Source organism: Schistocerca serialis, chromosome 3 (genome assembly GCF_023864345.2).
Source record: "Schistocerca serialis cubense isolate TAMUIC-IGC-003099 chromosome 3, iqSchSeri2.2, whole genome shotgun sequence".
NCBI classification, from domain to species: Eukaryota; Metazoa; Arthropoda; class Insecta; order Orthoptera; family Acrididae; genus Schistocerca; species Schistocerca serialis.
In genome coordinates, this window is record NC_064640.1 from 134,416,523 (window position 1) to 134,434,121 (window position 17,599).

General features: G+C 43.4%; 1 protein-coding gene across 1 annotated transcript in view; it reads left to right on the forward strand.

Moving 5' to 3' along the window:
• The window catches only part of LOC126469835 (mitochondrial-processing peptidase subunit alpha), a 117,290-nt gene that overhangs the window by 18,000 nt on the left and 81,691 nt on the right, over window positions 1-17,599 (forward strand). Inside the window, exon 3 of the mRNA XM_050097130.1 lies at window positions 11,732-11,811. Within this exon, the coding sequence (XP_049953087.1) occupies window positions 11,732-11,811 (80 nt within the window). The remainder of the gene's footprint in view (window positions 1-11,731; window positions 11,812-17,599) is intronic.

Genomic DNA, 17,599 nt, shown 5'->3' on the forward strand with positions numbered 1-17,599 from the left:
ATGGATAGCGCTAGCACGGGTGCTCAATCGGAGGCAGCAATTGACCCAGCGGCGTAATCTGCCTTCCCAGTCCCGTCACGCCTTTGTCCACCATGGACACTACTATCCTCCAGTGGAACTGCAGCGGTTTCTTCCACCATTTAGCTGAGCTCCGCCAACTTCTCAGCCTTCGCCCTTTCTTCTGCATTGCTCTCCAGGAAACTTGGTTTCCAGCGATGCGAACCCCCGCCCTCCGTGGCTATCGGGGTTATTATAAGAACCGAGCAGCTTATGAAAGGGTGTCTGGTGGCGTCTGCATATATGTCCTTCACACTCTGCACAGCGAGTCTGTCCCTCTCCAGACGCCTTTAGAGGCTGTCGCTGTACGCGTGTGGACGCCACAGGCTGTTACCGTCTGCAGTCTTTACATTCCACCGGATGGTGATGTCTCGCAGCCTGTCCTGGCTGCCCTGGTCGCCCAATTGCCGCCACCTTTCTTGCTATTGGGCGACTTCAACGCCCATAACCCTCTGTGGGGTGGGTCAGTGGCCACAGGTCGGGGTGCCATCGTTGAGCATTTATTGTCGCAGCTCGATCTCTCGCTGTTAAATGATGGTGCCTTCACACACTTCAGTGTGGCGCATGGCACCTACTCCGCCATTGACCTTTCCATCTGTAGCCATAGCCTCTTACCATCTGTCCAATGGAGTGTGCATGACGACCTGTGTGGTAGTGACCACTTACCGCTCTTTTTGTCACTACCACAGCGTCACTCTTCTGGGCGCCCTAGCAGATGGGCTATGAATAAGGCTGACTGGGATTTGTTCTCCTCCACTGCCGCTTTTGAGCCTCTCTCTACTGATGACATTGATGCGGTGGTTCAATCGGTCACCACCGGCATCGTTACTGCCGCCGAATCTGCCATTCCCCGTTCTTCTGGGTCTCCTCGGCGGAAGGCTGTGCCTTGGTGGTGGTCGCCGGAGATCGCTGAAGCGATTAAAGATCGCTGGCGGGCGCTCCAGCGTCACAAGCGACATCCCTCCTTAGCGCACCTTATCGCCTTCAAACGGCTGCGTGCGCGGGCCCGCCTCCTTATCCGCCACGGCAAGAAGGAGTGCTGGGAGCGGTATGTGTCCACCATTGGCCTCCATGTCACTCCCTCGCAGGTCTGGGCCAAGGTTCGACGCGTCTACGGCTATCGGACCCCTGCCAGCGTCCCTGCGCTCTCACTGAATGGAGCCGTGTGTACCGACTCCGATGTCATTGCAAATCGCTTAGCAGAGCATTTTGCTATGAGTTCCGCTTCTGCGAATTACCCCCAGGCCTTCCTCTCCATTAAAGAGCGGCTGGAACGTCGGAGCCTTTCGTTTCGCACCAACCACCCGGAATCTTACAATGCTCCATTCAGTGAGTGGGAATTTCGCAATGCCCTAGCTGCTTGCCCTGATACCGCTCCTGGGCCAGATGGCATCCACTGTCAGATGCTGAAACACCTTTCAGTGGCCTGCCAGCGGTGCCTTCTCGATCTTTACAACCGTCTTTGGGTCGAGGGGGAGTTTCCGTCGCAATGGCGGGAAGGCATTGTCATCCCCGTTTTGAAACCTGGAAAGACCCCTCTGGAGGTGGACAGCTACCGTCCCATTAGCCTCACCAACGTTCTTTGCAAGTTGCTTGAATGGATGGTGAGCCGGCGCTTGCATTGGGTACTGGAGTCTCGGGGCCTTCTGGCTCCGTCTCAGGGTGGGTTCCGTAGAGGCTGCTCCGCCACCGACAATCTGGTGAGCCTGGAGTCGGCCATCCGTACTGCTTTTGCCCGCCGTCAGCACCTGGTCGCTGTCTTTTTCGACATGCGGAAGGCATACGATATGATATGGCGTCATCACATTCTTTCTACGCTTCATGGATGGGGTCTTCGGGGTCCTCTGCCGATTTTTATCCGCAATTTTCTGTCGTGCCGTACCTTCCGCGTGCAAGTCGCGGCCTCGTATAGTTCCTCCCACGTCCAGGAGAACGGTGTGCCACAGGGCTCTGTTTTAAGTGTCTGTCTGTTTTTAATAGCCATTAACGGGCTTGCTGCGGCCGTGGGCAATTCTGTCTCCGCTTCCCTGTATGCTGACGACTTCTGCCTTTACTACAGCTCTACTGGCATTGCAGCTGTTGAACGTCAGCTACAGGGCGCTATCCGTAAGGCGCAGTCTTGGGCTGTAGCGCATGGGTTTCAGTTTTCGGCAGCCAAGACCCGCGTTATGCATTTCTGCCGGTGCCGAACAGTCCATCCTGAGCCGCGGCTTTATCTTGCCGACGAACTCCTTGCTGTGGTGGAGACCCACAGGTTTTTGGGGGTGGTTTTCGATGCCCGGTTGACTTGGCTGCCTCATATCCGGCAGCTTAAACAGACGTGTTGGCGGCATCTAAACGCTCTGAGATGCTTGAGCCACACCCGCTGGGGCGCCGACCGCTCCACCCTGTTGCGGCTCTACCAGGCGTTAATCCAGTCCCGTCTGGATTATGGGAGCCTGGGTTATGGCTCCGCATCCCCATCTGCGTTACGGGTGCTGGACCCAATTCTCCGCAGCGGAATACGCCTTGCCACTGGTGCTTTCCGCACCAGCCCTGTGGACAGCGTACTAGTGGAGGCAGGTGTACCTCCACTGCGGGTACGACGCCAACAATTACTGGCTGCTTATGCTGCCCATGTTTTTAGTTTGCCCGGGCATCCAAATTACCGTGTCCTGTTCCCGCAGTCGGTCGTCCATCTGCCGGACCGTCGGCCCCGGTCGGGTTGTCCGATCGCCGTACGCGTCAAGGAGCTTTTCTGCGGGCTTGGGTTTTTCCCTGTTCCGCCTCCTTTCCAGGCGCCTCTGCGTACACCCCCGTGGTGTGTTCCTCGCCCTTGCCTTCGGCTCGACTTGGCACAGGGCTCGAAGGACTCGGTCCCTCCAGAGGGCTTCCGCCGCCGCTTTTATTCCATCCTTGCCACATATCAGGGCTCTGGAATTGTTTACACCAATGGTTCGATGGTTGCTGGTCGTGTCGGGTATGCGCTAACTCTAGGGGACCATTCCGAACAACGGTCCTTGGCGGCTGGCTGCAGCGTTTACACTGCTGAGCTAGTCGCCATCTTTCGAGCCCTAGAGTATATCCGCTCCTGCTCAGGTGAGTCCTTCGTGATCTGTAGCGATTCCCTGAGCGGTTTATGAGCTCTCGACCAGTGTTTTCCTCGTTCTCGTCTGGTGATGGCTATCCATGAGTCCCTGCATACTCTTGCGCGTTGCGGCCGCTCTGTGGTCTTTGTGTGGACCCCCGGTCATGTCGGTATCCCGGGCAATGAACATGTTGACCGCCTGGCGAAAGAGGCCACGTGTAAACCATCTCTGGATGTTGGCCTCCCAGAAACTGATTTGCGGGCAGTCCTCCGCCGAAAAGTTTTTGCGCGATGGGACGCTGAATGGCGCGATAGGATTACACCCAATAAACTCCGTGCCATTAAGGAGACGACGACTGTGTGGCGGTCATCCCTGCGAGCCAACCGCAGGGACTCCGTCGTCCTTTGTCGGCTCCGCATTGGCCACTCCCGGCTAACACACAGTTATTTACTGCGCCGGGAGGACCCTCCTCTGTGTCGCTGTGGGGCAGCATTGACAGTGGCCCACATTCTGTTGGCCTGCCCCCTTTTAGCTGTGGTCAGGCAGACATATGCGCTGCCTGATACGCTCCCTGCCCTTTTAACAGACGACTCCACTATGGCTGACTTAGTTTTATGTTTTATTCGGGCAGGGGGATTTTATCATTTAATCTGAGTGTTTCTGTTTTATTTTATTGTTTTGTGTTGATTCTGGCCTTTGGCTTATGATTTTCAACTGATTTTTTTTAATGTGTTTCTCAGTGGTTGGCTTTTCCTTTTTTAATTCTATGGTCGGCCAACCACCGTCACACTCTGTGTGGTTTTAGTTCGTTTTGTCTTGTCCTTGTCTCAGTTTCTCTTGTTCTGTATCGTCTGTGATCTCTTCTGTTCCTCGTTTTTATTCTCTGTGGGTGTTCTTTGTCTTTGGAAAAAGGGACCGATGACCATAGCAGTCTGGTCCCTTTACTCCCCCCAAACCAACCAACCTATAACACCTTACTTTTTTTGTCGGTGATGCTATAAAGTAAGCTGAGTAAGTACCCCAATCACAAAGTTCTCAGGACTTTGTCAGTTGAACAGGGTGCTGAGAAAGAATAGTTAAATTCAGCTGCGCTTCTACCAGTACTTAATGGGTTTCCAAAAATTCATGAAGAAAATGTTGTGCCGTTGGTTTACCCACCTATTCGACTGCCAAGTTATTGACAACATTATTATGAAGGACATATTAGTCAGTTTTGATGTGGTATTGCTATCTACCATGGTTTCACATAACGAAATGTTGGAATAGCTGAATCAGATTTTTTCTGCCCGTATTGTAGAGCTGTGTACCCGTTGACATAAGCTTGTCATTCTCAAGAAAATTTATTATATTCTAACTGAGAATATATGCAAGGATTCTGCAGCAAACTTATGTTAGGGACATTGGTCTGTAATTTTGCGGGCCTGTTCTTGTAACCTCTTTTACACAGCAGTCACCTGCACTTTTTTCCAGTCGCCTGGGACTTTGTGTGGGACTTGAGGTTGACAATAAATGTGAGCTAAGTAAGAGGCCAGAGCCATAGAGTAATCTTTGAAAACCTGAATTGGGATTCCATCCAGACCAGGTCACTTATTTGTTTTCAACTCTTTCAGTTCTTTCTCTACATCAGGGATGATTATTATTATGTCACCCATATGGGCTTCTGTTTGATGGTCAAACGACGATTTGTTTGTAGGATTCTCCTGCGTGAATGATCTCTTTAACATGAAATTTAAAACTTTGGCTTCCTTTTTGCTGTCTTCAACTGCTACACCAGACTGGTCAACAAGTGGCTGAATGGAAGGCGTAGACCTACTTAGTGATTTTACATACGACCTGAAGTTTTCTTGATTTCTCTGCCAGAACTTTTGCTAAGCTATGATGGTGCTAGTAGTTGTGTGCTTCGCACATAGATCTTTCCACAGATGCACAAATCTCTACTAACCTTTGCTTGTTGTCATTTGCACTTACTGTGTTGAACTGAGATTGCAACAGCCTCTGCTTCCTCAGAATTTCCCGAATTTTGTTGTTAAATCGTGGTGGATTTTTCCCGTCATAAATCCTCTTACTAAGCATGTAGTTCTGCAGACCACAATTTACAATTTGTTTAAGCTTTGCCCATAATTCTGCTATGTCCATCTTACTGGAACTAAGTGATATCAATTCACTGTCTAAGTGAGATGCTAAGAAGCTAACAACTACATATCTGCTCTTTCTAGCAGAAACACTCCCCTAGCTTGACTGATTTATTAACTTTCGTAACCATAGTTGCTACAATAACGTCATGATCACTAATCCTCATTTCTATACTGGTGTTGTCAATAAGGTCTGGCCTTATGTGTAGCTACAAGGTCTAAGATATTTCCATTGCGTGTGGGCTGCCGAACTAGCTGCTGAAGACAGTTCTCAGAAAACGTGTTCAAACGTACTTCAAATGACTGACTGTTTGTATCCTCGACAATGAACCATCACAGTAGAATCGGGTGGCCGGTAAAAACATTCAACAATTAGCTTGGTTTCACCTAGACCTGTTACCCACAACCAGATAAGTTTGTACTCACGCTCAACTTTGACCTCGACCGAGATAATGTTTTTGTCAACTGCAGTGAACACTCCCTCTCCTCTGGCCTCTAATCTGTCTTTCCAATATACGTTCCATGGCTTGCTAAATATGTCAAAGCTTTCCACTTCGGGTTTCACCCAGCTCTCGGTCCCGAGAATAATTTGACTGCGAACCATTGCTGGATGGCAGTAAATTTGGGGATTTTGTTACAAATACTTCGACAATTTGCTGAGAAAATTTTGTCTGTAGAAGTGTCTGTACTGTGAAACTGGTCTGACTTCCGTTGCTTGCGTATTGACTAGTGAGTGTTCATCAGAGTACTTGAAATTACTGCCTAGCCTAAAAAACCTCCATGTGCATTCCACAAGTACTCTCCTACCCAAGTCACTGCTTCCTTTATGTAGTGCTCCCCTGAACTGTCACGGGAGTCCTACAAATCCCCAACCTATAACACAGGGCTAGAAATCTGCAGCCAAGACCATCACAGGGTGGACGAATCCTTTGGTTGAGACCTTGAAGCCAACAGCGTTCACCACTTCCGCCAGTTGCTTGTATGAACTGTGGATGGCCTCAGAACCCATCCGACAGGTGTTGTTGGTGCCAACATGAGCCACAACTTGCAGACAACTGCACCTTGCAAACTTGATAACTGCAGGCAAGACTGCCTCCACACCTCAGATGAGGGTCCCATGGCAGACATACTGAGTGCACATTGGCTTGCTTCCCAACCCTGAATGCTATCTGCTCCATAACATGCCTAATGTTGGAGCCCCCAATAACTAGTCAACCTCCCCTCCCCCCTGTGTGCCTGCTCAGACCCTGTCTTGTCAGAGGGTGAATGGGCGAGGCCAGAAGACCAGTCTTTACATTGATCCTCTGCCTTGAACAATGCCAACGCGTTACCACCCGCCGTGTTTCACTTTGGTAGGGCAGCATCAGGTTACCTTGTCCAATATGGGTCACAGCAGCATAGAATAAGACCTCTCATAAACTGTAACCATGACTCAGGAAGAATTAGCCAGGGACTGATCTGCACTCACACAGTGTATACACTGCACGCTGATAATGTATGAGGCGCACAGGTGACAGCGCCCTCTGTTAGCAGCTTTTTGAGCTATTTCAAAACTTATGTATAAAATTCTTACAGCTTCCACAATAAATATACCTCTTGTAACATTTGTCTATCGATCTTAGTTTCTGAAATATTTGATTTTGAAATCAGGGACTCCTTCACTGGGCAACCTGTGTCTTGCCTGCATGTAACATACAGACTTTACAGCTCAGTGCATCAATGTTTCAATGTAGCTTGCCAGATTTGAGACGGAACTCATAATGTGCCCCATAATGCAGGTACAGGGCGTTTCCATGCACTCTTATTTAAATAGCTGCCACCCAGGCTGTGAGCACGTCACAGAATATTGCTTGAGTTTCTTTGTGGAAACAGTTAGACCACTGACCCACAATTAGGGTATACATTAAACCAAAAGGTGCACTTTCATTCAAATATATTTACATAAGCATTCAAATACAAAACTTTTCATTGTGTGATAGTTTCTGAAACTCTTCAGGGTGGACTGTTTCCATTGTCCTTTCACGCAAGTTCTTTACAAATGAATCACTGTCATCATAATCATTGTCACTCCCATTTTCACTTACACATACCTCTACAAGCTCTTCCTCAGAAAGGACTGTGCGTGAAGTACTAGCCATTTTGCACCTACTAACTTGAACATAATAATAGCAGTACAACGCAGCATTGATGCCTAGTAAAGTCAGATTCAAGAATGGAGCATGTGAGGGCTAAGGGCTATGAAAAATCATGTTGAATTAGTCTTGTAATCAGAGTGGAAAAGAAAGTTCACAGCGTCGAGCGGCACTTGCTGTTGAAAAGAGTCCACAATGAGGCAGTATGACCAGAGATTACCGTGAAACATCTACTGTAAAGGTAGTACCTAAAATATCAGGACCAGCAATTTTTTCTAAGCTGTACTGTATTTACTTTCTGCTTTGTTAACCTGATGGGATGTGTAACCACCTGGTTTCTCAACCCTGTATTATTCCTGACTCAGAACATAGCCAGCTGGGTAATCACTAGTGTAACATGACAGAATAAATGCATTTTAACAACCTTGATAAACTAGTCGGTAGGTTGTCAAAGCATCTTTAATTTATTCATCACCACATCACATTCAGTGGTCCAGTTGCAAGGTACCCCATTTTTCAGAATTTAGTTAAGGGATTCATGATGGCCGCGCGGGATTAGCCAAGCAGACTCCTAACTAAGGTACGAGCATATGGGATTGGTTCCCAAGTATGTGAGTGGCTCGAAGACTTCTTAAGTAATATAACCCAGTACGTTGTCCTCGATGATGAGTGTTCATCGGAGGTGAGGGTATCGTCTGGAGTGCCCCAGGGAAGTGTGGTAGGTCCGCTGTTGTTTTCTATCTCTATAAATGATCTTTTGGATAGGGTGGATAGCAATGTGCGGCTGTTTGCTGATGATGCTGTGGTGTACGGGAAGGTGTCGTCATTGAGTGACTGTAGGAGGATACAAGATGACTTGGACAGGATTTGTGATTGGTGTAAAGAATGGCACCTACCTCTAAATATAGATAAATGTAAATTAATGCAGATGAATAGGAAAAAGAATCCTGTAATGTTTGAATACTCCATTAGTAGTGTAGCGCTTGACACAGTCACGTCGATTAAATATTTGGGCGTAACATTGCAGAGTGATATGAAGTGGGACAAGCATGTAATGGCAGTTGTGGGGAAGGCGGATAGTCGTCTTCAGTTCGTTGGTAGAATTTTGGGAAGATGTGGTTCATCTGTAAAGGAGGCCGCTTATAAAACACTAATACGACCCATTCTTGAGTACTACTCGAGCGTTTGGGATCCCTATCACGTCGGATTGGGGGAGGACATAGAAGCAATTTAGAGGTGGGCTGCTAGATTTGTTACTGGTAGGTTTGATCATCACACGAGTGTTACGGAAATACTTCAAGAATTCGGGTGGGAGTCTCTAGAGGAAAGGAGGCGTTCTTTTTGTTAATCGCTACTGAGGAAATTTAGAGAACCAGCATTTGAGGCTGACTGCAGTACAATTTTACTGCCGCCAACTTACATTTTGCGGAAAGACCGCAAAGATAAGATAAGAGAGATTAGGGCTCGTACAGAGGCATATAGGCAGTCATTTTTCCCTCGTTCTGTTTGGGAGTGGAGCAGGGAGAGAAGATGCTAGTTGTGGTACGAGGTAACCTCCGCCACGCACCGTATGGTGGTTTCAACCCATCCAGCATGTGTCTCGCTCGTTGTGCTATACAATCCATGGGCTAGGCTGGCTGGCTCGCCAGGCTTGTGAGATGGCAAGGGGACTGTGTCTGCTTGTCATCATTAATTTAATTCAAATTTATGGTGTGTGCAGGTCTTGGGCATAATGAAAGTGACAGAAGTGCGAGCTCCAGATGGATGAGGGTTTAGGCAAAAATGTAGTTTTAGGCACTGGTCAGGCAAAGCATAAGCCATTTCTGTTAGTGTAGTTACAGGCAGTGGATGGCATGGCACAATGATTAAGAGTACAGGACGGTAATACGAGGGTCGTGGGTTTGAGTACATATGCAGAAACCTCTTTTCTCCATTTTTTTTTTTTTTTTTTTTTTTTTTTTTTTTTTTTTTTTTTTACTTCAAGTAAACCAAAATAATATTCAGTACATTGTCCTTATTAATATTTTCATCAAAGATATGAAAAGGACAGGCAAAGGAAAATTTGGCATTGCAAACACATTTCCAGGAAGTACTTTTATTGTTTTTACAGTTAATGATTTACACATGCTGAGCCGGTAGTCATCATAGAAACAGAGGAAGCATCTTGCACACATTATAAATGTGGCATTTTTACAATTAAGTGATTGTTTTGAAATTTCTACAGATAAACAAACTTCGTTTACGTTCATAAAAAGTTCTGTCTCATCGCACAGTTTGGCAGCAAACCACCTGTACACATAATTTCACCGAGTATTGGCGAGGGTAGTTGGTGATATACAATGGAGTGTATTTTGATACAGTCTTCTCTGACTGTGATTTGTTTTCCATCTCTTAATGGGCGGATTTGACCTGTACTTAATACCTATTGTTCGCATGCAGCTGGCAAAAGCTGCTCGAAGGTCAGAATGAAACTAACAGAATACGAAGTCCTGTATGCATTAGTTACAGTCCCTTGAGTCACTGTGGATGCTGTAGTACAATCCTTTCTCGGAAATTTATTTGCCATCCCAAATTTTCCTTTATCTTTCCTTTTCTTGCCTTTTATGAAAATATTAATAAATGCGGTATACTGAGCATTATTTCTGTTTGTTTGCAGTGTAAGTAATATAAAAACTGGAAATAAAAGAAAACTTTCTGACTAGGGCCTTTACCCAACAACCCTCAAATTACCATTTTGTGCTCTTTCCGCTGCACCGGCTGCTGCCTCCCACATACGCTAACATAAGCGGTTCGTGTCTTGCCTGCCTTGCATAATTAATGCTATTACTTATAAATGTTTGCCCATCTGGAGCTGCCACTTCTGTCACTTTCACTTCTGGCCAAGTCCTGAATGTACCATAAATTTGGACGAGATCGGTGATGATGAGGTGGTGCTATCCTCTTGTGAGTGCAGCCAGCTGCGACACAGGCAGCAGGCCAGCTTGTTAGGGCATCGGCTCACCAGCCCACTGCACGGTGCACTCTGCTCACAGCATTCGCCACTGCAGCACATTGCCTTTTCTACAGTGCACATTGGTTCTGCTTTCAATGACCAGATACTTATGGGGAGAAAATACGAGCCTTGACAAAGTGATTCCTACTATTTATCAATGGATTCTTACATTGTGATTACCAACAAAACCGACATACAAAAATGCAATTCTGTCAGTGTATGCTTGATTTGCGTTACTTGGAAATTAAGAAGTGTCCATTAGAAGAATCTGTCTCAGGTGAAGATATTTTATAATTGTTATTGCTGTCACATGCACTCTTCTAAATGTAAAAAATACCCATGTGGATTCTGTAACTGATTAGAGATAAAAATGATAAACTGGTGCTATAATAAAACATACAAGCTTGAACAGTCACTGAATCCAATGACAACCTGTCCATAGATAGTAGAGGAGAATAAATACATGGCTTTAAAGAGCAATTGGTGTGGGCAGATAAGTAATCAGCTTGGTTTGCTGGGGAAGCGACGGGACAGAGAGATGAGTCACTGGACAGAGGGCGCCCCGTATGTCGGGCTCAACTGCAAAGTCCCATGAGCCACCCCTGTTCCTCATTAAGTACAAAGTAATAATTGCACGTAACAGCTATAGGTTGTGTTTCCACAATAGAGCAAATCACAACTACAGGAGTTCTGTGAACATCAGGGAAGTAGAGTAATTCTTTTTAATATATCTTAATTATTTTTTGTTTTGAATTTTAATTTTCATAGTTGAATTTTTGATGCTATGTAAACAGCAGGTAATGTGTTGTTGATTGCTTGTTCCTCACAGTAACGGGGGATGCAGTTTATTTATCTTTTGTCTAAAGTGCTGAAATGATTTTAATTAAAATGTTGAATAATAAAGAAATTCCATTACAGAAAATCTGATAACTTGCAAGCTGAATAGTGGAGAATATATGTATATAGCAGTCTAGTGTGTGCATTTCATTATTGGCAGTGGATATTGAGACGAATGTAAACCATCTGCAATAGAGTGACTGTATCACTCAATGCCTTCCTCTGTAAAGTTGAAAATTAGGAGAGAACTGTTACTGAATTTTGAGGAATAGATGTGAAAAATACTATTTATCATTACTTTAGGGAGATAATCCCTCATGCATCTCTCCGAGTATCATAATCCTTCCCTGCAACTAGACTCAGTTCTCTCAAGAAAGCAAACATTTCATGATTAATGAACTCATATTTGCATTTATTTTTAGTACAAAATTTATAATTTACAGTCTTTTCTGTACACTACCATGTACAAATATTAAAATTTTCTTTAAATGACATTTCTTTGTTTTCTTACAGTTATCATTGATGCTGGAGCAAAACATGCTGGTAACTACGTTGGAGGAATTACCCACATGCTTGAAAAACTAGCATTCAATGTAAGTAGTAGGTTTTGATGAGCTTAGCCCTAATATTTATTACTGTAATACCCGTCATGAAAGTAAACACATCAATAACATACTGACGACTTGCGGAAATTCAACCACACACAAGTATCGAATTGTGTCAACTGACCAGCCATTCCCAGGTGTGGCAACATTGCAGGGTGTAGAGGGCTGTGGTGGAGGGAAGTGAGACACATGACTTCGAGCTGCTTAGCTTCACAACAGTGACTGTAGTCTAAGACAGTGTTCTTTGATGCCCAAGCATAAGGGTTTCACATTATCCGCTACAATATGGAATGTGTAGTTTTTGACATCAGTAACATACATATAAGTACACTTTTCATATTCCAGACTCTTTCCATTTACAGATTTAGAACTGATTACTTCCTTCTAGCCCACAACTCATGTATTAGACAGAAAGACTTATTAAGGAGGAGAAACTGTAAGGTGCTTTTAAAATTAATTCTGTTCTGCAAGAAATTTTGTTCTCCTGCAGCAGATAACTAAAATGTTCCATTTCTGTAAACGTCAGTTTTCTGTGAGACTGTCACTGAGACCACTACAATGTGTCCTTTACATCCAAACCACTTCTGAGCCAAAGATTTAACTAGAAATTGTTAAGCCAACTGTGAAAATTTACTGGGGGCCTAATCATGCATAAATCAAGTATGAAAACTTTACCATTGAGCTCTGAAAGTTCCTCACACAGAAAACAATTAATTTAATTTTCTGTTAACCTTTTTTCTTTAAGCCAAACTGCTTTTATGATAAATGAAATTTACTGAGATGTATTACCACTCTTTTGTACGTGGTCTTTTCAGACTGCTTCAAAAACATTGGCCGCATGTAACTGTCTAGATTCTCCCTTTCTCTATATAAATGGTTTTACAAAATGTGACTGCAGGATTACAGCAGCAGCCTCTGTTCCAGCAGTGGGAGTCCACATCCTTACGTCCTCAGGAGTGGCAGTGTTGTGTGGCAGTGTGGGGTGATTATGGCAACTGGGCAGTGGGTCAGAGACAATTCTACCTGATTCTTTTATTGGGGGAGGAGTGGCTGGGGGGGGGGGGGAGGGGGGGAAGGGGGAGTAATTGGTATTGTGAAGCCTCAGTCAGGTGTAGTAATTGTCAGCTCATGGGTCCACGAGGTTGTGTGACAGTGCTAAAATGCATCTGGCAACTGTGGATGTGGAAAGTGGTTTCATGTGTCATTGCTTTACTATGACCAGGTTACACTTGTACTTTAGTGTGTAAATAGAATAAAATATTATATGTATAGAAGATCCAATTATAAGCTCACTGGACAAAACATTAGTTACCTTCTTAAAAAAATGCACTGGTTGCTTTGGAGTGTTGTACAAGGTATAGATCTGGTTCTAGGCGGTCAAGTGTCCTACCAGTACTGACGTAAGTCATGCCAGCGAAGTGGTGTGTGTATGACAGACAGTGTTATGGAACCAGCACATGGTCAATGTGGGAAGAAGTTATTGTGTCTGGATGTGCGCATGGCCAACCAGTGAATGAAGCTGCCAAAATTGTTTGTGTATCAATCTGGACTATCCAACATGTCTCCAAGGAATGCTGTACCACTCACAGCCATGTAACACTGTATGAGGGTAGTTGTGAAAAGAGCCAAACTGACAGGTACCGTAGATGACTATAACTCCTGGTCAGTCACAACTTGTTTCAAACCTGACAGGGATTGCTGCTGTCAGTGAAAGCAGGTTCAGCTTGATCAGTTTCCGAGCAAACATTGGAAAGCAAACTGTATGCAGTTGACATTTGGAGTCAGGTATCTTGCAAAAAGCTGTTGTAGGACTAACAATACAGAAATTGTGCAGTAGTGGACTGGAGGTATAAATCAACAAGTTATGATTTTGCATCTTTCCAAATGATACAACATTTCAAATGCACTGACTTTGCCAATGGACAGTTTAACCCGTAGTGGGTGGAATATGTGGTTCAGGCCAGAGGAAGTTATGTGATATTTTGGGGGTGCTTTTTGTACCATTAATTGGGTCCAGCTTACTATAAAACTGAATTGGTTTGTGTATTGCAGTATTCTTGGTGACTAAGTGTTGCCCTTTCTTCTACATCTTCATGATGAGTATTTTGCAGTGTTCACTGGGCTGCGTGCGTACATTCCTGATATGAGGTTGGCATCCCTGCATCAGACGAGACGTACGAGTTTTTGTGCTCTTGTAAAGATAAGTTATTCAGATTGTAATAACAGTTAGTTTAGTACAAATTACTCATCAAATAATGTGTTAGTGTGCTTTCTAAACTTACTATTAAAGGTATCACTTTTCTGTATTGAATTGTTCCAGAAAGCACAAAGAGATAGTAAGGTCGAGTTGTAGTCACATTTTTGTTTACGTTTTGATGCAGTTAACTTGGAGAACCCTGTTTAATTGTTCTATTTTTCTTTCTGGCAATTTAAATGGAGTGTGTGCATATGTTATTAAGTTGATATTTCCAGAAATTAGCATGAATCTGAAGTTGTTGGATTTAGATACTTTCGCACTAGCAATTTCTTTACATACAATTTGCAGAAATTAAAGTTACATTAAAAGTTACACTCTATTGTGCTTAAGTTAATCAACTGAAACTGCACTTAAGTGAGTGCTGAGTTCTTGTTGTAAGCAGGAATAATTAACTTTGTACATTATATCAAACACCTGAAGTGCTAGCCTGTAGGTATAATTTTTGTGGCTCATAAATAATAAAAATTGTGTAAAGTGTGTTAAGTGGTTTAATTCAATTTTTAAGTGTGTGATCTGTGTTGCAATGTGTGATAAGTGTGGATGTTGTCGTAAGATAGTCAAGTAGGGAATGGTATGTGTAGACTGTGGGTCAGAATTTCACATGGGTGACTACTGGAGAACTGTATGGGGATCTCAATGAGGCTCTCCCAATGAACTATAGGCTCTGCAAAAAAGACGAGAGAATCACTAACTGGGAGGCAAAGTTTGTGACCTTCAGGACGAATTAGAACACGCAGTTTGAAGTAGATATGTTGAAGGGGGAAGAAGATTGTGGGAACTGGCTAAAGGTAAAAAGCAGTTGGTGAAAGAGAAACTCATCTACATTTGAGCTTACAGTATCGAATAAATTTGACTTGTTACCTCAAGTAGGGCGTGAAGCACCTCATTCAGCTGTAGGTCCCAGTAGAGTGCAGCAGATTTGTAGCAAAGAAACGTAAGTGTAGGTTGACACCAAAAGAGAGTAGGAAACAAAGAGTCTTGCTGCTTGGTAGTAACCATGGGAGAGGTGGAGGTCAGATGGTAGGTGACAAATCAGGACCAGGGTACCAAGTGACAAATATTGTGAAGTCAAGAATTAGCCTTAAGCATGTGACAGAGGACATAGGGAATTTCTGCAAATATTTTGCCAAAGAAGAGCAAGTTATTGTAATAGGGGAGCAGGGAACATCCTGGCTAAGGACAGTAATTACAGCAGTAGAGGTGACATGGATTCTCTCTCTCTCTCTCTCTCTCTCTCTCTCTCTCTCTCTCTCTCTCACACACACACACACACACACACACACACACACACACACACACACACACATATGAGTTTTATGTGGAGGCCCTACAGCAACATGACCAGTCCTGGGTTAACACTGCGTTGGTTAAACTTCTTGCAGAAAATGTACAGGGTGACAGAGGAGGGCACCATCACACAAAGCAAGATCCATGTAATTATTGGTGTCAGACAGGTACCTTTTTTCGGTTAGAATCAGAATTCAGGCACCCTGTTTTGGAAGAAGTCAAATTAACAGATGAGCCCCTTAAAATGCTTAAGAATGCAGTGTAAGCAGGTTCACTTGTTTCCTCAAAATATTAGAGGATTGAGTAAAAAACTAAAAGGGCTTGCCTGGGAAGTTTATAGAGCACTGAAAAGATGATACCCTGAACCTATCTGAGCACCACATAACCACATGTTTAGAGAAGTTATGTATAGACAATTACACTCAAGCAGTGTACTCATGCAGAACTAATATAGGAAAAGGAGAAGTTGTTGCATATATTAACATAAAACACAAGTTCAAAAGTATTGAGACAAGTAGATTTTGGAGTGATCAGCATATAGAAGTGTGTGCATGTGAACTATACTGAAAAATAGCTCACTTTTAATTGTAACTGTATATAGATTCACAATGGGAAATTTTCAACTGTTTATGAGGAATCTAGATTCCTTACTATGCTATCTATCGAACAGCAGCAAGCAATTAATAGTCTGTGGTGACTTCAGGATAGATTTTCTAAAGGATCCTGATAGGAAAAATGATATGGAAACCTTATTTGGATCCAACAATTTGATCTCAAAAATTAACTCGCCAACATTCTAGCATGGATGGCTAAAGACAGTAGGTGCCTAAGTGATAATTTTTTCGTTTGTGAAGTTCGAAGCAAGAAAATAATGGTTCAGCCAGACTGTTTAACCAGAAGCAAATGCTCTCTCTGATCATGGTGCATGGTTAGTGCCTCACAGTGTGGATACTCCTCAGTGGATTTCAGTTAGAATAATTAATGACTCCAGGACAAATATTTTTAAGAATAGTTTGCAAGAAATTACCTGGGATCAAATTTATAATGAAACAAATGCTAACACAAAATGTAATCTATTCCATGAGAAATAAATACCATTATTTGAAAATAGCTTTTCACATAAGCAATTCAGATAGGACACTAACCCTGAAGCGGTTCGCTGTTTTTTTGCAGCATGAGCGGGCACGCGCCGTACTTTGTACAAAATGTAAAGAATGCTGCCTTCATGTTACCAAGATAAACAAATAGGAGCAAAATCACCGTTTTATGTTAGTTTAATTAACCGATGATAAAATAAACTTTCATTGTATCACTCTGTTGTCGTGCACAATCTTACCCCACAGTAAGGACCCATTCGAAGTGCTATCCCATTGTGGGATTGTGCCACAAGATCATAATCTGAGTCATTTTCTTGCATGGATTCGCAATTACTTCTCATTGAGCTTGCTGTTTACTTTATATTATTGATGCTCACTTGGACAGGTGACAGCTCAATTTAGCATTGTGTTAGCTAAAGCAGTAATGAAGGAATAGGTACAGGCTCTCACAGTTTTAAAACAACAGTGGAACAGTACAAGACTGTTTTTTGTGGTAGGAAATCTTTATACACAGTTGTGCCCACTTGAGGGTTAAACAGCCACGTAAAAAACCATGGATGACTAGAGGGATTAGTGCCTTGTGAAAGGACAAGGGAAATGGATCTGATGGCAAGAACAAGTTGTGATTCTGCAGTAGTTGCAAACTACCCAAAATTATTAAGAAAAGTTATTAAAAAATCAAGGAACGTGCACATAATGTCAGAAATCAACAACCAGTCATAGAACAGGATAGTGTCACTGTTGGACTGAATGGAAGGTAGCAAATATACTTGTGTTTAATAATCATTTATTAAATATAGTAGAAAGTATAGAGACAACCAGTTAAATAGAAAAATCACAGCACTATGTTAAAAAAGCAGCTCGCATAAAATTCAATCGTGTGAGTGTACCATCAACTTCTCATTTTGAAATTAAGAAAAATTATATATTTGTCTCAAAAATGAAAACTCTTTTGATTTTGATGGAGTTTCCAATAGATTTCTAAAGATTTATTCCTGTATAATAAGCCCTGTCTTAACTGCAATATGTAATGCAACACTAACTCAAAGCAATTTTTCTAGAGAGACTCAAATATGCCATTGTCAAAACCCTCTTTAAGAAATGTGATAGGATGATTGTCAATATCTACTGTCAT